We start from the raw sequence: 22306 nt of genomic DNA on the forward strand, positions 1-22306 counted from the left end.
CTCGTGGGGAGAGTTTCCTACGGGTGTGCGGCGGTTGGCGCGACCCCCGGCCCGCGATCTCGGGACGGGGGCGTGACATTCAGACCATAACCAAAACCCATTCCCTCAAACTTAGGTCAAACCCAATTTACGGAATAGGTGGAACCGGTTTATAGCCTCAACCGGTTCAGGTTCTGATCCACAATTGAGGCATGGAAATCAAAGCAAGAACAAACCCAGGGAGAAGAAAGAAGAAGAAGAAAGAGAAGAAGAAGGGAGAGAAGAAGAAAAAGAAGAAGAAGGGGAAGAAAGGAAGAAGGGGTGGCTGGTGGTTCCGATCGGCCTTCGGCGGCCGACCGTGGCCCTCGGCGGCGGCGCTCGGCCAGCAGCCGTCAGCCACAACGCTATCACGAGCGGCGCAGAAGAGAAGAAGAGAAGAAGGAGAGGAAGAAAGGGAGGAAAGAGAGAGACCGGGGCTGGGAAGCCCGGCCCCCGTTCGCCCACCTCCGGCCGAACTCGTTTCGGCCTGATTGACCCCGGCCGACCACCGTCGGCCGGCCGAATCTCACAAAACTTCCCCGAAACAGGGGAAGTGCAACCGATAACATCCCTCATTCCTCTCCCCTTAAATCCATAAAAAAAATAATGAATAGGTTGTCTTTCTCACCTCCGGTTGTCGACGAGTGGATTCCCGGCGGCGATGGCGGCTCCGGCGGCGACGGTGGCTCCGGCAATCCTCTCAAGAAAAGGGGAAAAAGGAGAGGAGGAAAGGTTTAGTTTTTTAGAGGGATGGGGGCTCCTCTGAGAGTTCACGAAGAGAGAGGGAGAGAGAGAGAGAGGGAAGAGGGGGGTGCAGGGGTTTCGCTGGCCGTTCGGCCGGCGTGTTCATCGTGGGGATGACCATGATGAACAAACTGAAGTCGGCATCCCTTGCCGACTTCAGTTCGTTGGGCCCAAGGACGGGCCCAATTCGGATCTTTACATCCACTGCATCACTTTTGAAAAGCTTGAACCTTTGCAACACTTCTGCAAATACACTAACTCTTCAGAGATTTAAAAATATTAGTGATTTTCCAACTTGTAGTAAGTCCTGTGAAGCAAAAATATTAGTGACTTAGTGAAATTTTTTGAGGCAAATGCTTATCCTGATACCACATTTGTAGTGAATTTACAGTCCATAGATACAAACTACCAGGCACACAGAGCTGGTGATAACTAGCAATTTACTGGACTCCAAAAAATAAAACTACCCCAAAGTACACATGATTTTTTTTAAAAAAAAAATCTTTGGACATTCCGCGGAGGCTTCACGACGACATCGATTCATGTATTAATGTTCTGAGTATTTTGAAGCTCATTCGACAAAGTCGGTAATCGGTAGGATATTCTACGCCATCATCTCTTAAGGATATTCTCCACTGTAATCTCTCAATAACTATGGCACAGGTTCATCTACATATTTCTGCTGGTGTCAATTTTTGACATGTATCAGACCCTGCAGCATTTCTGGATGCTTAATTGGACCCAACTGACAAAAGTACTTCTCTTTTTGAACCAAAATCTCTACAGAGAACCAATAAACTCCAACCTTTGAATAGTGTCCATTAGTGTCCCCAAACGGCTGTTGTTCTTTACGACCTTGTCACGCCAATGAGGAGTAATAACAAAGAGCTACATCTGTGTGTCACCATTTGATCTAGATCCAATAAGCTCGATTGCCTCATATTAATGCCCATCCAAATGTTTTTTTTTTCTTTTCTTTTTAATGTAGCAGTACTATTCTTTGAACTAATGTTCCATCCACATTCCCGTGAAACCAATTCAATGCATCCAAATCCACACTTCATTAACTCCCATCCCCCCGTTCCCCGTGACGGCACTTAATTCTCCTGAACCCGCGGGACTGGGAGCCTATTCCCTTCCCGCCAACCCAATCATATAAATTGCCACCTTCCCTCCATTCCCAACGGTCTCTCTCTCCCAATTCCAACACCAACAGAGAAAGATGACGACTACTCTCTTATCCCTCCCATCAATCTTAGCTCTAGTGATGCTGGCGGCGATCATGCCGTGCCGGGCCGAGTTCACGGTGGTCCTGCCGGACTCGTCGGCCCTCGTCGACGCCCCCCAGAACGGGTTCTCCAACTTGGCCCGGACCGACCCGGCCGAGCAGCGCGCCGTGTACGAGATCATGGCGGCCACCGGCAATGCATGGGCCACCGCCATCCCAGACGTGTGCCGCGGCCGGTGGCATGGAATCGAGTGCATGCCCGACCGCAATGACGTCTATCACGTCGTCTCCCTCTCCTTCGGCGCCCTCTCCGACGACACTGCTTTTCCGACCTGCGACCCCGCTCATGCCACCCTCTCCCCAGCCCTCCTCCACCTCCCCTACCTCCGTTCCCTCTTCCTCTACCGCTGCTTCTCCGGCGACCACCCCCAGCCGATCCCGACCTTCCTCGGCGGCCTTAGCCCCGCCCTCCGATCCCTCGTCCTCCGCGAGAACGGCCATGTGGGGCCAATTCCGGCCGAACTCGGCAACCTGACGTCCCTCCGAGTGCTCGATCTCCATGGCAACCAATTGAGCTCTTCCATCCCCGAGTCCCTCCAACGGCTAACTCATCTCCAGTTTCTGGACTTTAGCTATAACCAATTGAGCGGACCAATTCCGAGCCTTAGAAATCCCACCTTGAACGTCCTGGACCTCAGCCATAACTTCCTCCACGGCCAGATCCCGGCCACCTTCGGCCAATGCGATTCCCTCATCAAACTCGATTTGAGTAGGAATCGCCTTACAGGTTCCATTCCAGACTCTCTCGGCAATCTAGCGAGCTTAATTCTACTTGATTTGAGTCACAACTCACTCTCCGGTCCTCTGCCGACCTCTCTCGGAAAATTGATTTCCCTGAGAGCACTAATCCTCAATGGGAATTATATGAGCTCGGCGACGATTCCAGAGGATGGTTTCGCTGGGCTAAAAGAGTTGATCACGTTGGTTCTATCCAACATGGGGCTGCAAGGACCGATACCAGAGTCCATCGGAGGATTGCCGAGCCTTCGAGTTCTCCATCTCGATGGCAACAAGCTCAATGGTTCGATACCGCAGAGCTTCCGGAGATTGGAGAAGCTCAGTGAATTGAAGCTGAATGATAACCGGCTGTCGGGGCCAATTCCTTTCAGTAGGGAGATGCTATGGAGGATGGGGAGTAAGCTGAAGGTCTATAACAACTCGGGGCTTTGTTATGATGCGAGTAATGGAAGGTCTGAGGGCATTGATTCGATGTCGGGCATTAGTTATTGCGAGCCACAGACCAAAAAGGTGGTGGTCGGAGCTGCGAGCGCTAGTATTAGCGACCGCAAGACGAAGCATCTGTCGTCGAGGACCAATCGCAGGCCACCTACCAGACTCAGCTCCCATGCTCCAACTCATAGATCTGGAATTCTCCGACTGCTTGTTCCGATCGCTGGGCTCCTGCTCTCTGTTCTTCCATTGTTGTAACCTCCTTTTGAGCACCGTGGACGTACTGGTTGTACGTGTAGATACATCTTTCTCCAGAGAATGTAGCAAGCACCGGAAATGTTTAAAAAGTACAATTACTGCGTTTCCTACAAATAGTTTGAGTATTTTGAACCACAATCTTGAGAGTTCGGCTGCTCGGTATGAGAAAAAAAGAAAAAGAAAAGAAAGGTTATTTTGATGTTGAGCAAAATAGCTAAGAAATATGTTCTTGCAGTCACTTGGGTTCAGCTTGACTCCGCCCACATGTGATATAGACATGCATGATGTAGCATAAGGTATAGCAAAAATTGAGATAAAATTGGTTACGCTGAGATTTCATGCATATGATTACAATAGTACTTAGGCATTAAATCAAGACAATATTGTACTTTAGCAGTCAAATAGGCTGGACTGTTTATGTATTATGTTTGGGCTTAAATAAGAAATCTGGCCTAGTCTTCCTGCTTTCATGAGCCCAAGCTCAAGTTAGAGCACCATGGGTGGGAGTGGAACTCGCCATATTGGGAAAAGGATCAGCTGGACCAAGCTCGGACCAGGCTCCCGCCGTATAGGTGAACCTTGAGATCACCTCTACCCTTTCGCATGAAGGAAGAATTCACCTTCTTTCACTCAAATCTATTGTTGGATCGTCCACTACTCGCTTTGAGATGTTTGAAGAGTGTTCAAGAGCTGTGCCATGGGAAACCGAGTAAAGCCACTACCTCTTAAAGAACCAGCCAGGCTCGGAGTGGACCCACACGGCAGAACCTGGTTTGTCGCCAAACAGAATCAAAAAAGGACTCACTCCACCGCGCTATTCGCCCATCCCCCATGGACCGATGTACTCGCCATCCTCCATGAACCAACTCCGCCACCGCCGGCACCTCTCCGCCACCGCAACCATTATACCGTGGACCACGTGATGCCAGCAGAAAGAAAGAAATAATGGTGGACAATGGTGGCGGCGGAAATGGTAACGATTACAGTGACGGTGGTGGCCACTATGTCATGGCTGCTAGATGTGTTGGTTTTTAATTTTTCCGAAATAAAAGCGAGAATGTGTCACCATTAGGATCTCTCTTAGACCATACGATGAGAGGAAAGTTTCAAAAGAAAGAAAAAAATTAATTTCTAGTTCAATTCCTATCTAATTTGATTCACATCTAATCCGATTTTTACCTGATCTGACTGCATCCGATTGCCGTTTATTGATGTGGACATCCATGGCGCGATTGAACCATCCAACCATCTGGTGCCACGAGACAGGATTATGAGCGCATGTGGCAGCTTCTGCTAAAAGGCAGACTCCTGTAGTTCTCAGGACCCTATATAATTGGTTAATCTCCATCGTAAAGAGAGAGGGGACCACAGTTGCCGCGCCGGAGTGATGATGATGATCTCTTTGCCAAGAGATGCTCCATATTTCGTCAACGGAAACTTTGGACTGGCATCTTTAGAAAGGGGGAAGCACCAAGATGCATGATAGCCTAGTGGTAAGGAAGATTTGGACTCTATCTGAGTTGTTCGGATTCGAAATACGCGGACATCGATTAAATCAGAGAACCGCATACTCTATGTCCGAATGGCTCTGTATGAATATACTTTTTTTTTCAATCAGTACTGAGATGGCGCTGGAGTGACGTACTCATACGTGAATAGCCTAGTGAAATTTCCCACGAATTGAAAAGAATATGCGGAAACTTGCGATCCGCATCGAATATTCTGATGGGAGAGAGAGGGGTTCTGTCCCTCTCCCTTTCCGCCTATTTTTTCACCAAAAAAAAAAAAAAAAACTTGGCTGGGCTCGGCAGCAGCTCAATTCGATTGGCACGGATTGGGGAATTGACTTTCCCATCCCTCTAAAGACTCCACTGTAACAAAAAGTCCTTGTTAATTAAATCTAAAACAACCGGTCCAGAAATTTTCCAAACTGTAATTCCCGGTCCCTGAGCCTCTTTTATTTTGAAATAAGATACCGAAAATGCCCCTTCCCTCATGATCTCCCATCCTTCCGAAGAAGAAGAATTTCAGAGACTTTCCAAACTGTAATCTCCCAGCCGCGGCTGCTGCCGACCGCGGCCTGCCCCCTCCCACGGCCGCCGCCGGCCCGGCTCGCCTCCTCCCGAGCCCCCTCCCGCGGCCGCGCCGCTGGGAATGCCTCCGCCCCAGCCCCTATGGTGGGAAGGTGCCGAAGAAGAGGAAGAAGGGCGCCGTCCCGCGTCCTGTGGCTGTCGCCGGCCACGACCCGCCCTCCTCCAGCGTCCGCCGTGGCCCAGCCCCTTTCCGGCGCCGCCGGCCTCGCGGGAAGAGAAGAAAGAAGAAGAAGGGAAGAAGAGAAGAAAAAAAAGAAAAAGAAAAGAAAAAAGTTTGAACTGGGGTCGACTCCTGCTCTGCTGGGGTCGACTCGTGAGAATCTTGGGTCGACTCGCTCACTTCTACAACAATTTTCTAAGAACACTTAACTGTGTGCACAGTCCTGTTAACTGTGTTCGCAGACAACTTAACTGTGTGCCGCCAGCTCGCGGAAGGAGAAAAAAGAAGAAAGAAGAAGAAGGGAAGAAGAGAAGAAAAAAAAAGAAAAAAAAGAAGAAAAAAAGGAAAAAATAAAAATAAAGTTAAATAAGCTTGGAACAATTAAATAAGTTTGGAACACACTTAATCTAACATGACACACGGTTAAATAAGCTTGGAACATATTTAAATCATCCCGGAACACACTTATTCTACCCCAGAACACAGTTATTTCGACTGTGCACACAGTTAAGTGTTATTAGAAAATTATTGACCCCTGAAGAGCTGGGGTCGACCCCTAAAGAGCTGGAGTCGACCCCTGAAATCAGGCAAAAAAACAGCTCTCTGGAAAGCCTGAGAGAGTCGACTCCAGGTGAGCAGGGGTCGACCCCAGGTCTATGAACACAGTTAAGTTGTCTGTGAACACAGTTAACTTGTCTAGGAACACAGTTAACATGTCTAGGAACACAATTAAGTTGTCTGTGAACACAGTTAAGTTGTCTAGGAACACAGTTGTTTAGGAACACAGTTAAGTTGTTTGGTAACACAGTTAACTTGTCTGGGAACACAGTTAAGTTGTCTAGGAACACAGTTAATTTGTTTAGGAACACAGTTAACTTGTCTAGGAACACAGTTAAATTGTTTGGGAATACAGTTAACTTGTCTAGGAACACAGTTAACTTGTCTAGGAACACAGTTAACTTGTCTAGGAACACAGTTAAGTTGTCTGTGAACACAGTTAAGTTGTTTAGGAACACAGTTATCTAAGAATACAGTTAAGTTGTTTGGGAACACAGTTAACTTGTCTAGGAACACAATTAATTTGTCTAGGAACACAGTTGTCTAGGAACACAGTTAAGTTGTTTGGGAACACAGTTAACTTGTCTGGGAACACAGTTAAGTTGTCTAGGAATACAGTTAACTTGTCTGGGAACACAGTTAAGTTGTCTAGGAACACAGTTAACTTGTCTAGGAACACAGTTAAATTGTTTGGGAACACAGTTAACTTGTCTGGGAACACAGTTGTCTAGGAACACAGTTAAGTTGTTTGTGAATACAGTTAAGTTGTTTAGGAACACAGTTATCTAAGAATACAGTTAAGTTGTTTGGGAACACAGTTAACTTGTCTAGGAACACAATTAATTTGTCTAGGAACACAGTTGTCTAGGAACACAGTTAAGTTGTTTGGGAACACAGTTAACTTGTCTGGAAACACAGTTAAGTTGTCTAGGAACACAGTTAACTTGTCTGGGAACACAGTTAAGTTGTCTAGGAACACAGTTAACTTGTCTAGGAACACAGTTGTTTAGGAACACAGTTAACTTGTCTAGGAACACAGTTGTCTAGGAACACAATTAAGTCGTCTGTGAACACAGTTAAGTTGTTTAGGAACACAGTTATCTAAGAATACAGTTAAGTTGTTTGGGAACACAGTTAACTTGTCTAGGAACACAGTTAATTTGTCTAGGAACACAGTTAAGTTGTTTGGGAACACAGTTAACTTGTCTGGGAACACAGTTAAGTTGTCTAGGAACACAGTTAAGTTGTTTAGGAACACAGTTATCTAAGAATACAGTTAAGTTGTTTGGGAACACAGTTAACTTGTCTAGGAACACAGTTAATTTGTCTAGGAACACAGTTAAGTTGTTTGGGAACACAGTTAACTTGTCTGGGAACACAGTTAAGTTGTCTAGGAACACAGTTAACTTGTCTGGGAACACAGTTAAGTTGTCTAGGAACACAGTTAACTTGTCTGGGAACACAGTTAAGTTGTCTAGGAACACAGTTAACTTGTCAGGAACACAGTTGTTTAGGAACACAGTTAAATTATTTGGGAACACAGTTAACTTGTCTAGGAACACAGTTGTCTAGGAACACAGTTAAGTTGTCTGTGAACACAGTTAAGTTGTTTAGGAACACAGTTATCTAAGAATACAGTTAAGTTGTTTGGGAACACAGTTAACTTGTCTTGGAACACAGTTAATTTGTCTAGGAACACAGTTAAGTTGTTTGGGAACACAGTTAACTTGTCTGGGAACACAGTTAAGTTGTCTGGGAACACAGTTAAGTTGTCTGTGAACACAGTTAAGTTGTTTAGGAACACAGTTATCTAAGAATACAGTTAAGTTGTTTGGGAATACAGTTAACTTGTCTAGGAACACAGTTAATTTGTCTAGGAACACAGTTAATTTGTCTAGGAACACAGTTAAGTTGTTTGGGAACACAGTTAACTTGTCTGGAAACACAGTTAAGTTGTTTAGGAACACAGTTAACTTGTCTGGGAACACAGTTAAGTTGTCTAGGAACACAGTTAACTTGTCTGGGAACACAGTTAAGTTGTCTAGGAACACAGTTAACTTGTCAGGAACACAGTTGTTTAGGAACACAGTTAAATTATTTGGAAACACAGTTAACTTGTCTAGGAACACAGTTGTCTAGGAACACAGTTAAGTTGTCTGTGAACACAGTTAAGTTGTTTAGGAACACTGTTATCTAAGAATACAGTTAAGTTGTTTGGGAACACAGTTAACTTGTCTAGGAACACAGTTAATTTGTCTAGGAACACAGTTGTCTAGGAACACAGTTAAGTTGTTTGGGAACACAGTTAACTTATCTGGGAACACAGTTAAGTTGTCTAGGAACATAGTTAACTTGTCTGGGAACACAGTTAAGTTGTCTAGGAACACAGTTAACTTGTCTAGGAACACAGTTGTTTAGGAACACAGTTAAATTGTTTGGGAACACAGTTAACTTGTCTAGGAACACAGTTGTCTAGGAACACAGTTAAGTTGTCTGTGAACACAGTTAAGTTGTTTAGGAACACAGTTATCTAAGAATACAGTTAAGTTGTTTGGGAACACAGTTAACTTGTCTAGGAACACAGTTAATTTGTCTAGGAACATAGTTGTCTAGGAACACATTTAAGTTGTTTGGGAACACAGTTAACTTGTCTGGGAACACAGTTAAGTTGTCTAGGAACACAGTTAAGTTGTCTGTGAACACAGTTAAGTTGTTTAGGAACACAGTTATCTAAGAATACAGTTAAGTTGTTTGGGAACACAGTTAACTTGTCTAGGAACACAGTTAATTTGTCTAGGAACACAGTTGTCTAGGAACACAGTTAAGTTGTTTGGGAACACAGTTAACTTGTCTGGGAACACAGTTAAGTTGTCTAGGAACACAGTTAACTTGTCTGGGAACACAGTTAAGTTGTCTCGGAACACAGTTAACTTGTCTAGGAACACAGTTGTTTAGGAACACAGTTAAATTGTTTGGGAACACAGTTATCTTGTCTAGGAACACAGTTGTCTAGGTACATAGTTAAGTTATCTAGGAACACAGTTAACTTGTGAACACAGTTAACTTGTCTAGGAAAGCCTGAGAGTCGACTCCAGGTGAGCAGGGGTCGACTCATGCTGTTAAGGGGTCGACTCCAGATGAGCAGAGGTCGACTCCAAGTCTGTGAACACAGTTAAGTTGTCTGAGAACACAGTTAACTTGTCTAGGAACACAGTTAACTTTATTTTTATTTTTATTTTATTTTATTTCTTCTTTTTCTTTCATTTTTTTTTTTTTTCTTCTCTTCTTTCCTTCTCCTTCTTTCTTCTTCCTTCTCCTCTCGCGAGGCCGGCAGCTACGGAAGGGGATCGGACGGTGGCGGCCGCAGGATGGGGCCACCGGGGGGGCAGCGACTCCTCTTCTTTGGCACCTCCCCACCGTGGGGGCGGAGGTATTTCCGGCGGCGCGGAAGGGGGCAGCGGGTGCGGGAGGGGGCGGGCTGTGGCCGGCGGCAGGCGCGGGAGGGGGTGGGCCGTGGCCGGCGGCTGCCTTTTTCTTCTCCTTCTTCGGTGGGAATGGGAGAGGCGGGGGCATTTTTGTCCCATAAAGCAATGTTGAAATATATATGGACCGGTTGTTAAACAACCGGTCAACAGGGATTTAATGTTAAAGTTCGGTCAATAAATGGACCGCTGAGCAAGTTCCCCGCACGGATTTGGTGGAGTTTTTGTCCTATTATTTATGGCGTCATGAATGTTTAGCTGCCAACCCACAGGTGTAGATGAGCCGAGGCCAGTAAGTGCTAGCTGGACTCCAGTAAGTGTTGGCCCGCCCGCACGGTCCCAAACCCCACACGTCAAAGGATCCGCCGAGGGAGATAGAATGGTTGTCATGGGATCATCTTTGGACGAGTTCTTACTCTGCAAGTTCATACGTCTTTCTTTTTTTTTTAATTAAAGAAATCCTCTACCAGTACTAGTGTATCTCAAGAATTATAGTCTGGATCAATATAAGTTTCAAGAAGCATGCAGTGTGACAAATATATCAGCACAAAATTGGCAGCATTACATGGACATTTGAGTTGCATTTCCATGGATCACAAGTTTGTATAAGAATTGCAGTATTTACTTATGTGCAAAATTCGCTTGCAGGTTTATCGAGGTCGCTTCTGCTTTGAAACAAGTTAAAGAAACTATGAACAAAGTTTTTTAGCTTATTCTAATTTTTTTAATTTTAAATATTTAAAATAAAAAAGGTGTAAAAATATTTTTTGTAGGTAATACCAAACATGCTACGTACTTTTCATTGGCCAATAGCCAACTTGATTTTGGTTTTGTCATTCTATAAAAAATATTGCTACATTGCCTTCCATGCGTGTGCATGCATCTAAACTCTTCATTTTTGTCACTCGAGGGACACCTATCAAGTGTAATACTCAAGCCCATCTAATAATATGTGCTCTAATGAATATATTCTTTATTCTTTTTTTAAATTATATTGTACAAATAATAAAACATAGCATGTTGTTGACACAGGCTTTGTCGAGTCATCCATAAAATAAATAACCGAATTCAATGATGCTATTGTATAATCACGCAATCAACCAATCAATTTTATAGACATGGTGAGACCAAAGGTGATGTCGTTTTCAAGGCTTAGTTACTAATTAGCCACCCTTTATGCCATTATATCTCTATATATCTATTAAACGGAAGGAGAGAGAAAGTTCTATACTCTCCATAATCTAAAAACAAATTATAAAAATTATTAAAAAATTAAATATGCCATATAATAAATTTTAGAGTAACAAGAATCTTTTTCCCATCCCAGAGACAAAAAATACAACCTTTCTAGAATTTGGGTGAAATAAAAGTTTCTTAATCTATTTTTTATTAAAAATTTCACTTATTCAAAACTCTCTTTACTACAACTAGATTTCTATTATCAAAAAAAATTATGCATTAAACATATAAATTAATATACATATATATATATATATATCATTTTAAAATAAATATATTTTTACATAAAAAATATTTTATCATTGCACGTGTACTCGCTAAGTAAATACCACCCAAAATTTCAGATGCCATTTGACACATTTGAGGTTGATAATTGCCCATTAGAATTAGTATCTTCTTGGATCGGGGTTGTATTTTTCACAAGAATAAAAAAAGATTCACCTTTTTTTTTCGCACATCTCTACCAATGGATAGGAGTGGCAAAATATGACCCGACCCGCCAATCCGACCCGTGTTCGACCCGCCATAAACAGGTTTGGGTTTGGCCTAAACAGGTTTGGGTCGTAAACAGGTCGATCTGTTTAACCTGTTTATTAATTGGGTCGGATACGGATTTTAGATGTCTGACCCGTTTAACCCGTTTAACTGTTGGGCAGGTTAAACAGGTCTAAACAGGTTAAACGAGTCTAAACAGGTCTAAACAAGTCGGGTTGGGCAGGTTAAACAGGTTGGATTGGGCAGATGAAACATGTCTAAACAGGTTAAACGGGTCAGGTTAGGCAAACAGGTTAAACAGGTCGGGTCGGTTTGGGTAAACAGGTTACCTGTTTATTAAATAGGTTAAACGGGTCGGATCGGATTACCTGTTTAATAAACAGATTAGGTTCAGGTTGTAATTTCTGACCTGTTTAATAAACAGATCGGGTTCAGGTTTATGATTTTCTGACCCGACCTGCATGTGACCCGACCCGTTTATGACCCAACCTGACCCGATTGCCACCCCTATCAATGGATCGTACCACAAATCGTTTTTGGATTTATACAAATAAATACATTAAAAAAAGTTTAGAATGCTTTGCGATATGTGCAGGGTGATTGATGTAGCTAAAGAAGATCCAACATTTTTTTCGCGTGATCCCATTCCTCGCGGCAGCCTTGGATTTTAAACCGGAATCCAAACCGCACGATAAAATCCTTCGCGGCGCCGAGCCGCTCGGTTTCTCCGACCGTACCCAGTGTTCAGTCGACGGTCCACCACTTAATCAATGCCTCATCAACCAAACCAACCCCACCACCCTCTCATTGCCATCGCCATCTCCATCTTTTCAATAAAGCCACATGTGGTCCAACCATGAGATCCACACCATATGGCACGAAATAATTGGCTCTAATTCATCGGTCTGTGAGATAACAATAGTAATGGAATCATTTTGGTAGCAGGATTGGGGCCCCAAAATATTTTATTTTTCTTGCCCGTGAAAATCTTAAAACCTCTTCCCGGTACTGCTTCGACTTGACTTCCTTCTCCTCCCATTCCTCTTTCTTCCTCCATAAAAACTCTCTTCACAATTCCCACAAAAAAAGGGGGAAAAGGAAAATTCCAGCCTAAGATTAGATTAATGAAGCCCACTTAACTGGCTCTACTTCCCTTCTTTTTCTCGGGGTTGGCCAGATCGCGGGTTTGGTAGCGGCGGGACAAGAATGCAGCAATGGCGGCCGGAGAACGCGGCCATGACCTTCGACGAGGTATCCATGGAGAGGAGCAAGAGCTTCGTCAAGGCCTTGCAGGTTCCCTGCTTCTCTCTCGATCTGATTTATTTTTTTTTTTTTAAACCCCCAGATCTGATCGGGTTTTATCTGTTCTTTGCTTCGGATCTTCCGACCTTTTCTTGCCAGTTCGATTTCAATTGTTTCTAGGGTTTCTTTGCTTCTTTTTCTATTTGCATTTATTTTCCTGGTATTTATTAATGAATTCCTCCTTGGGACAAACTCTTTTTGGAGCTCAGGGCTCCATTTTTTGTGACTCAATAGCAAATAAGATTTCTCTTCAGATCTCAGGTTATTCCCAACGCCTCATTGATTTTTAGATTGGACGATTTAAAAAGGGTAATTGGTCTTGGAATCTTGTCCTTTATATAGTTATGGATGGGTCAAAGATTGGTTTCCTCTTGAATAGGAGATAGCTGCAAGAACGAGCCATGGAGTTGTATGTAAATTTTTATGGTATCATTTCTTGTTTCTTGGCTTTCCCATGTATGCGGTGTCATGTATTTTATTTATTATGTCTTTAGGCGATCTTTTTTTAATATCTTAAACAGTCTTAAAAATTATTAATGCTGTCCTTCTTTTTTTTAAAAATTATTTTATTATGTCTTTATTCTGTTTATGTACTATTTGAATGGTATATGCTGTTGTTATTGACTGGGTGCAGGAACTGAAGAACTTGAGGCCTCAGCTTTACTCTGCTGCTGAGTATTGTGAAAAGTCTTACCTTCACAATGAACAGAAACAGATGTAAGATTTCTTGTTGCACGAATTTCCTTTATAAGTAGTTGTATTGATACTTTATCTGCATTCCGTCATGAAAAAAATTATATGCATGAATTATAAGTATTATGCCTGCCTTCTAGTTCCAGGATTGGAAGAATATTTACTAGGCTAACCATGTTGACAAGTGTTTGCTGTTCATCAAGATGCCATTTATGTTTTTATATTTGAAAAACATCGTGATCAGCATGCAATTGAATATAGATGTTGCAATGCACAATCTCAAGATTAAGCATCAATTTTTGGATTGGATCTGGTTGTGAAATTGATAGGTATACTGTAATCGAACATTCTATCGTTCTTTATCTTCTATAACCTATCATGCTCCACCCTTCCCTCTACTTGCATTGGTATGATATCAGAGACCAACCTGTGAATACCATGGGAATTGAATATGCAATTTTTTGATGTTTCCAGTCCAAGGAAATACGCGAACTCTTGGGATTTAATGTACAATGCATGATTTTCCTCTTTGAAATCTGCAGAAAACATTTTCTGTCAGCACTGTCCCACCTGAAGTGATGTTCTCTAATCAAGGTCTCCTCAAGCATGTAAACTTATTCAAAAACGTAAATTTAACTGTTATTTTCTAGTGGCATTTCAAAGTTATGTTTGGATCTGAAATACTGTGAAGGATGTTCTATAATGAAGAAAATGTAGTTGGCATTGTTTTTGGTTGGCAGATGGTTCTCATATATATTAGTACTCCTTTTATACACATATTTTATAAAGCACATACTGATTCTGATGCAATTTTCCTCAAAAAATGATGCCGACTTAATAAATGAATTGTAAACTGCAAGTAGCATCTATAGGCGCAAAATATATGCACCCTTGAGGGCAAATACTTCAAAAAGATTGGGTTGTGCTCAACTTTTAAATTGAACTTTTTGGGCTGTTTAATAATGTGAATAAGTGCATTTTAAACATTCATATTCATTTTTTATTTTAATAGATACATCATACATCATGTATAGCTCATTCATGCATTTCTACTTCCAGTAGAAGTCACTGAAAACATCATAATCCATATGAGGGCTTTAAACTACAAACCAACAGTTTTCAGAAAAATAATGCTATGGACAGCAATTTTTACAAGAAATATGCTATAAAAGTTTTAGTGTGACAATTATAGATCAAAGAAATGTGTATAACAAGGTTCTTTAGTTACAAAAGCATACTAGCCTGTATACTATGGTTAAAATTATACTCTCTATTGATACATAGTTAAATCTCCCTCTAGTTATTGAGTGGTATGTTTGCTTTTGTTATGGCATCAGGGAGTATGACACCAGAAGTATGGCAATTGAATTTTTTGGACTGATAACAGAATTATGTAATTCTAATTGATGGCATTGACATAAAAACTAAACTTTATTTGGCCTCAGAATACAAATTTCTAAATTTTGGTATAAGAAAAGTCCTAGGAATGCAAGTTCAGAATTCTACAACGTAAATTTTGAGAATAATGAGTGTTTATGTCATTCCAAGACAAGCTGCTAATAAAAGAATCCATGCAACAAAGTGCTTCATTGTCTCTGGATCACTGCATTGATCAAGTCTCTTACCTCTGGTTGCATAATATTTCTCTTGGACTAACATAGACTCACTGATCTGCAACAAAAATTTAGAATCATCTGAATTCTCTTGAACTAACATAATGTCACTCATTTGTGAGAATATAGCCTTTTCTCTTATTTGTGATGGATAAGCAAAATGACCAATAATTTTCAAAACATAAATCTAAACATGGTTGGCAATCACAAGTACTGTTGAATTTTATGATTGAACTGAAAGACATACATTTCTTTGGATTCTGCAGTGTTTTTGCAAAATTCAGAATATTTCACGTGCATATAATATTTGAATGATATCTGAAATCATGGTGGTGCTGCCACGATAATCATCTATTGAATTTGTGTTAAATATCTAGATTTCCAAATGCACATTTCGCTTGCTTTAGTGTGAAAATGGAACTACATATTTTTATTAGGGTACTGGATAATCTGAAAGATTATGCTGTTCAAGCCATTGTCAATGCAGTAGATCACCTTGGTACTGTTGCTTACAAGTTGACAGACCTGTTTGAACAGCAAACATTGGATGTTTCAACTGCGGAGCTAAAGATTTCATGTCTGAACCAGGCAAGTATTCTATAATAGCATGAACTTTCCCTTAAAATATCTTGGATGGAAACTAATGTTACTGTCTTGTTTTCAGCAAATTCTTACTTGCCAAACATACACTGATAAAGAGGGTCTTAGGCAGCAGCGAATGTTCACAAATACTGCAAGACATCACAAACATTACATTTTACCAGGTAGGAGTAACAACTGATTATATCTTCTTTGAAGAAATGACGAGGAAGTATATTTTTAACTTCTCATTTCAATTCCCAAGCTAGATTCTGTCAGCAGAAGGATGCAGAGTTGTTCACAACTACAGATTGATGCCAATTTAATTCATGTTCAAGCAAAACCTCGTCCTGATCCTCCAGGTGCTGGGTATCTGCACTTGATGCTCTTTCAATTATTTCTATTGTGTCTCTCCATATATTTGTGTATTCATGCTCTATATCATGTTGATTGGCTTAAAGGCAGCCCTGCATCAAAAACTCTTTCCTGGCTTCTAGCCTCTGAGACCAACTCTGCATCAGATGGAGCACCTCGTGAAGTATCAGGGCAAGCTTATGCAGCTTTTTCTTTTATCCTCTCATCCCTGTTCCTATTGATTTATTAAGGATACAGAAACCCCAAATAAATGGTTCTTTTTTTTTATCTCTGAGCTAAAAGGATTTTTTTTCTCTGGGTGCAGCACTGGAGATGCTAAAGCTCCTAAGATAACTTCTGAAGTCTTCCATCTTTTGAGTATCGTCCATTTGGAAGCTTTCAACTTAATATGTCGCTTTGTTTCTTCTTATATTATGTGTATCGATAGCTGCATAGCTTTGGAGCTATTTTCAATATTTGTATGTGACAAATGTTTTATTTTGAATTCATGTAAATTTCAGATGCAGAAGACGCTGCTGCGCCAATGCCCTTATCAACTCATCTTCGGTCAGCCAGTTCAAATCCCACTTCTTATACAGCTTTGCACTCGTTTGGCATTAGGGTAAAAAGTTAACCACTGCAATAAGTTTCGTTTTGCAAATCTATTATTGAGGGAATTTGTTTTTTACTACATTTGCAAAAGTTCGTATTCACGGGAAGAAAGTCATTGTAAACAATGGGAACATTACTTACTCTAATTGCTTGCAGTTACTAGTCCTTGCTGCCCATCATCTTCACTGAAAGCTGCATTCCTTATCACTACTAGATCAGCTAAATCCTTTCTCATGGTCTCCATCCAAGTTGTCTTAGTATTATCTTGCTTTTACTTGACCATTTAGCCAATGAAGTAGATGCTCCACTTCTTTATGTAAAAGATTTATTACAAAGCATATCCTAAAGTGCAGGTGAGGCCCTTTACTCTGTTATGGTCCCAGCAATCTGGTGTCCTGAGAGGGGCAGATTGGGGACTGACCTAATTTTTGGCCCTTTTTTTAATTTTTGCACAAAGGGGCTGCCTTAGGACTCGAACTTGCACCATTGTGCTTGTCAGCCCAAGCACCGTTCTATAAAGTGAATATGGAATTTCCTAATTTATCATGAGAAAAAGGAAATATTGATGAACTGGTGTAGAAATTCTTTGGCATTCACATTTCATGTCTCTTAAAATTTAATTAGCTAAAGTTGGATAATATGACATTTTTCTCATCTTTTGCTGAAATATTACAAGATAATAAATTAACTTGCAATTTCATTTTGTAAGCTATGCTTTATATCTGCACGTGCATTGCTGTGTGTTAAATTATGCATACGTTCGATATGTTTCGCACGTAGATACTTCTGTGCACGAAATGAGCAGTTGTCTCAAAGCAATGCTTATCTTTTTTGCTTTCTGTAACTCAAGCATTGTACAAGTAGAAAGTTCGCTTGTCCATGCTTGTTAGATTGGCCTGGGGCATAATTCTCAAAGTGATGTACTGTGAATTATCTTACATAAGAGAAGGGAAGAATAGGAGGTGCTGCCGATTTAACTGCTATTACTTCTGTGATTACATAACAAAATCTATGTTTCTACTGGAGGTAAGCTCCCTATGGTGGAAAGCTACCACTGCATCTTATGAGTAGCTGTTTTATTTCTTGTCAGGATCCTGTGGAGCCTTCAAAACCTTTAATCACGTTCAGATCCTTTGACAACCCTGGACGGCTTCAAATTTATCGGCCTCCTGTTCGCAGTAAGAGCTTGCTGTCAGCATTTTTTGCCAAAAACAAATCCTTAAAGCCAAGAAAGGCTTCTGTCTTGTGATGGTTTTCTTCACCAACCAACGCACTCGACCTGCCAGATTTGCTTGGTTGAATGTTTTTTGCAAATAGGCCTAATTGGTGACGTTGTCAGTGCACTCTGTACAACTTTCTGTGATTGCTGGATGTATTTATCTATTAACTGGTTATAGTTGTGTGGCTGCTTTGTCACTCTATATCTCTAGGTCTTTTGCAGCATGCCCTAGTTGACGAGGTGTTGCAAATCATAGGACTATTTTTGTGTGATATTTCATTATTGTAAAGAGGCTTGAATTACTCTATCAAGATGCCAGAAACAGCCAAGACATCGTAGTCTAATTCTTGAGGATCTGTACTTGTATTAAAGCTGGCTCAAGTCGTGCATATCTATTTCTACAGATTTAGTTATATTTGAAGCCTATATTCATTTGGGGTGTTGGGATGCTGCATTAAAGGCCTTTTGGCACGTTTATGCTTTTAAAATTGATTTAGAAGCTGCAGTTCAGATACCAATTCCGCAAGAAGAGTAAAAAACCTTCTAGATGATTTAATTAACAGAATCAAAGGATCTGGATACAGGGCAGCTGCACAGATTAATTTAGTTTCTTTTTTAGGTATGCTTTTCAAGAGTTTCTAACTTTATTGTGTTCAGATGTTTCCCATTTGGCAAGAAGACAGTATTTTCATTGTAGTTATTGTTTAGTTTAATTGACAGAGAGTTATTGTCTAGCTACATTCCCTTCAACTAATGTACCTTTTAGCCTTGAAGGGGACTCCTTTGTCCTAACAGGCTTATACTGTGTCTCCATTTTTTTGAGCAGTCTTCAGCCCACTCTGTCTACCGATCTGTCCTAGCAGTGACGGATGTTTCTGAGTTGGTCGGTTCTGAAAGCATGGATACGTTAGTGTACTGGAAGACCTGTTGACCTCTTTTTTGAAGCCATTAAAACCAAAATCCATTTGTGTCATTTGTCCTCGGTAAGTGTTATAACTTATTTCTCCAGCATATTAAGCTACCTGAGCTTCACCTGTAGCCTATGAAGGTCATCATGAGATGCCCCCCGATGGAAGGTTGAGGAAGAAAACCTAGCCACGCGATGTCTCCTTAGGAGTGGAAAGCGTACGAGGAAAAGAGGTCGGAGTAGAGATTCAGATATCGGATACACATTGGATTCCGATAAAAATTTTGGTGTCCGATCGGATCCACATATAGATTACGGTATCTACTTATAAATCTTGCTGGATTTGGATATGGTTAGGTTTTAAGGATTTTTAAGTTCCAAATCTGGATATCCAGTTCAAAAAAAAAATGTCTAAGACAATGCTAGTTAGAGGATGGGTAATATAAGATTGTCCATTTAACCAGTCAATCACCATGCAAAAAGTGTGAATATCCTTTCTCGATAAACAACCCAAAGGGTTGGATCACCGTTTGATACATTTTCACCTTTTGCTTTATTACTATCCCAGCGCTTTTCCAAGAACCAGGGACGAATGACTGACTAGTGTTCATCCGTCAAGCTACAACAATCGGTTTTGTTTGTTTTATATAGCCAGTTTATTCTACTTATTTAAAATATATCCACATCATTAAATAGTCATTTAATGTGCATTTTGATATCCATATTTAATCACTATTTTTTATACAAGTATATTTTTTTTCTTTTTTAATAAAAATGAAAATTGAATATATTTTATTTTATTTTTATGATATTCTATTCAAAAATTATTAATAATATATTTACATTTATATTTAATTTTTCTTACAAGCTCTTTAAAATAGATAATTTATAATTATTTTTATTTATACAGTGGTTAAAGAATATCGGTGGCATTTGATAAAAAATTATTTATATTATATATCTGACGGGGGGCAAAATGGATCGTCTTATTTTTCGGCATAAGTCATCTAATTTTGGCCAAGCTGAGCTCAGAAGGCCGAGCTCAGAGGGCCGAGCTCAGAAGGCCGACCTGAAAAAGCTAACCCGAAAGGCCGAGCTCAGAAGGCCGACCTTCAGAAAGCTGAGCTCAGAAGGCCGAGCTCAGCAGGCCAACCCGAAAGGCCGAGCTCAGCAGGCCAACCCGGAAGGCCGAGCTTAGCAGGCCAAACTTAGAAGACCAACCTCAAAAGGCCGAGCTCAAGAGGCCGACGCCAGAGGGCCGAGCTCAGAAGGCCAACCCAGAGGGCCGAGCCTAGAAGGCCAATCCCAGAGGGCCGAGCTCAGAAGGCCAACCTCAGAAGGCCGAACTCAGAAGGCCAACCTCAAAAGGCCGAACTCAGAAGGCCGAACTCAGAAGGCCAATCCCAGAAAACCGAGCCCAGAAGGCCAACCTCAGAAGGCCGACCTCGTCGTCCACATGCTGCGGCTATGCCCTGCAGTAGCCTCACCACACCATGCTTTGCTTGCCAGCTATGCTACGACATATCAACCAGGGACCATACCCTGTTACGACTGTCAACGCCTCACCATTTCCAAGAACGGACTGCACCGTGCGCCACAAGCAAGCTCTGATTGCGCGCCATCCCCACTCATGATGGAAACGAGCCATACCTCTGCTACCTGGACGCCCCTACCAGGACTATAAATAGCTCCGTCATGTAACACCTAAGGGACTTTTGGCTGGGCCTACTAAACTTCACTCTAACTTGGGCGTTGGAGGGCCCTCACCGGAACCCCATCGGTGAGGCTTTGTGCAGGTCCGCCGCCGCGCGGGAGGTGGCGCTCGTCCTCTTCTTCCACTCACCGGCAGCTCCCTCGACTCCTCCGGCGTGGTTACCCTCGGGCCAGATTTGATCCACAACATTTTTGGTGCTAGAGGAAGGGCCTGAGTCGTGATCATGAAGTTGAGGGGTTAAGGAGCTTCAAATGCATCGAGGAGCCAGGCACCACCTCTCAGCAACTCGCTCCAAAGTCCATCCCTTGCAGAACCGACGGACCAAATTTTTCAAGTCCAACTAGAGCAGTTCAACCTGCTTGTCCAACAAGTCCAAGCACTCACTGCGGCCGTTCAAGGCCTACAGCAAGTAGAAGATCAGCCTCTACTCCCTCCTCACGAGCATGAGTCCTCAGGACGTCGCTCGCAACATCATTTTTCTGTAGAACGTCGCCACCACAGAAGCTCCCACCGAGCTCGGGAGGGCTTGTCGCGCATCCATTATCCTAAGAGCTCGCGTCGAAGCCTGATGCCTCGAGCACGGGAGCACCCATCCGAGGCGGGGTCTGCCCCATGCCGAGCTGCAACAGGAACCCCACCCGAGCTCGGCAGAAAAGTCGAGGACTTGGAGCGGCAGATACAGACGCTTCAAGACCAAGGCCCGAAGCAAGACGCCGACCTTGACTTTACAATAGAGTCTCCATTCCCTCAATGGATCATGGATGAGTCAATCCCTCGAGGGGCAGCGGCGCGGCCCAGAGCTCAACACGTGCTGCCTAACAGCCTCCAACGACTCTCAGCCGGTGCTGAGCCAAGTCCTGAGGGATCTCGAAGCTCGGGAGCTATCAATATGTCTCCAAAAGGTACCTCCATCTCCAACATCGCCCCCCCTCGTCTATGTTCTTGGGGTGATGCTTACCCTCGAGCTGCATTCTTCCGTTCTCGAGCTCGTCTAAGTGCTCGAGCTCTTCCATACTAGAGCTCATCTAAGTGCTCGAGCTCTTCCGTTCTCGAGCTCCTCTAAGTGATCGAGCTCTTCCGTTCTCAAGCTCGTCTAAGTGAACGACGCCATATTCGACGCCATTCGACGCCATTTCAACGCCAATTCGACGCTATTTCAACGCCAATTCGAGGACATTCAACACCAATTCAACGCCATTTCGATGACATCCAGCGCCAATTCAACGCCACTTCAACACCATTTTGATGCCACTTCGACGCCATTTCGACGACATACAACGCCATTCGACGCCTTCTACGATGACGCGCCCTGATCTAAGTGGGGGCACCCTGCTGAGTCGGCCACAAGCCAAAGAAGGCCGCTGAAGTCGACCTCAGAGCAGAGTCGCTTAGCTTGGCTTGGACAGCTCGGCCTAAAGCCCTTAACTCCAACTGCACGAGAGATACACCTTATTCAGCACATATATCTCCATAGACATTTGGTTATATTACAGGATGATCAACGACTGGACTACTTCCTTTGCCCGAGCCAAAAGACAACTTGGACTCGGAAGTCGGGGGGCAAATGATGGGGGGAAAAATGGATCGTCCTATTTTTCGGCATAAGTTACTTAATTTTAGCCAAGCCGAGCTCAGAAGGCCGACCTCAGCAGGCCGAGCCCAGAAGGCCGAGCTCAGAAGGCCAACGCCAGAAGGTCGAGCTCAGAAGGCCGAGCCCAGGAGACCGACCCCAGAAGGCCGACCTCGTCGTCCACATGCTGCAGCCATGCCCTGCAGTAGCCTCACCACACCATGCTTTGCTTGTCGGC

At 42.6% G+C, this 22306-nt stretch overlaps 2 protein-coding genes across 9 annotated transcripts; both read left to right on the plus strand.

The window, feature by feature from the left end:
* The first annotated feature begins 844 nt into the window (after window positions 1-844).
* Window positions 845-6694, plus strand: LOC103716032 (protein TOO MANY MOUTHS). The gene has a single exon (XM_008803877.6). The coding sequence runs from the start codon at window positions 1985-1987 to the stop codon at window positions 3476-3478; it is 1494 nt and encodes a 497-aa protein (XP_008802099.3). The 5' UTR covers window positions 845-1984; the 3' UTR covers window positions 3479-6694.
* Window positions 6695-12525: 5831 nt separating this feature from the next.
* Window positions 12526-18292, plus strand: LOC103716001 (putative protein ABIL1). 8 transcript variants are annotated; one of them, XM_008803824.6, is made up of 9 exons: window positions 12526-12798; window positions 13442-13524; window positions 15551-15701; window positions 15778-15877; window positions 15962-16054; window positions 16154-16238; window positions 16372-16424; window positions 16568-16668; window positions 17749-18292. In XM_008803824.6, the coding sequence occupies exons 1-9, from the start codon at window positions 12712-12714 to the stop codon at window positions 17905-17907; spliced, it is 912 nt and encodes a 303-aa protein (XP_008802046.1). In that variant the 5' UTR covers window positions 12526-12711; the 3' UTR covers window positions 17908-18292. The 8 variants fall into 8 exon arrangements, with proteins under 8 accessions (XP_008802046.1, XP_008802044.1, XP_008802045.1 ...); XM_008803822.6 differs by having other exon boundaries at window positions 15962-16238; XM_008803823.6 differs by having other exon boundaries at window positions 16372-16668.
* Window positions 18293-22306: the final 4014 nt, after the last annotated feature.

Source organism: Phoenix dactylifera, chromosome 1, assembly GCF_051530095.1.
Source record: "Phoenix dactylifera cultivar Ajwa chromosome 1, Ajwa_hap1_PhDact_Kaust_v1.1, whole genome shotgun sequence".
Classification (NCBI taxonomy): Eukaryota; Viridiplantae; Streptophyta; class Magnoliopsida; order Arecales; family Arecaceae; genus Phoenix; species Phoenix dactylifera.

What these genes read in the sequence shown, in the direction of transcription:
- LOC103716001 (XM_088708412.2), top strand. Translation starts at nt 12,712, where the DNA reads ATGCAGCAATGGCGGCCGGAGAACGCGGCCATGACCTTCGACGAGGTA. An exon ending in CAAACATTACATTTTACCAG is followed by an intron (nt 15,878 to 15,961) that starts GTAGGAGTAACA and finishes TTCCCAAGCTAG; the next exon opens with ATTCTGTCAGCAGAAGGATG. An exon ending in GCACCTCGTGAAGTATCAGG is followed by an intron (nt 16,239 to 16,371) that starts GCAAGCTTATGC and finishes CTCTGGGTGCAG; the next exon opens with CACTGGAGATGCTAAAGCTC.
- LOC103716032 (XM_008803877.6), top strand. Translation starts at nt 1,985, where the DNA reads ATGACGACTACTCTCTTATCCCTCCCATCAATCTTAGCTCTAGTGATG.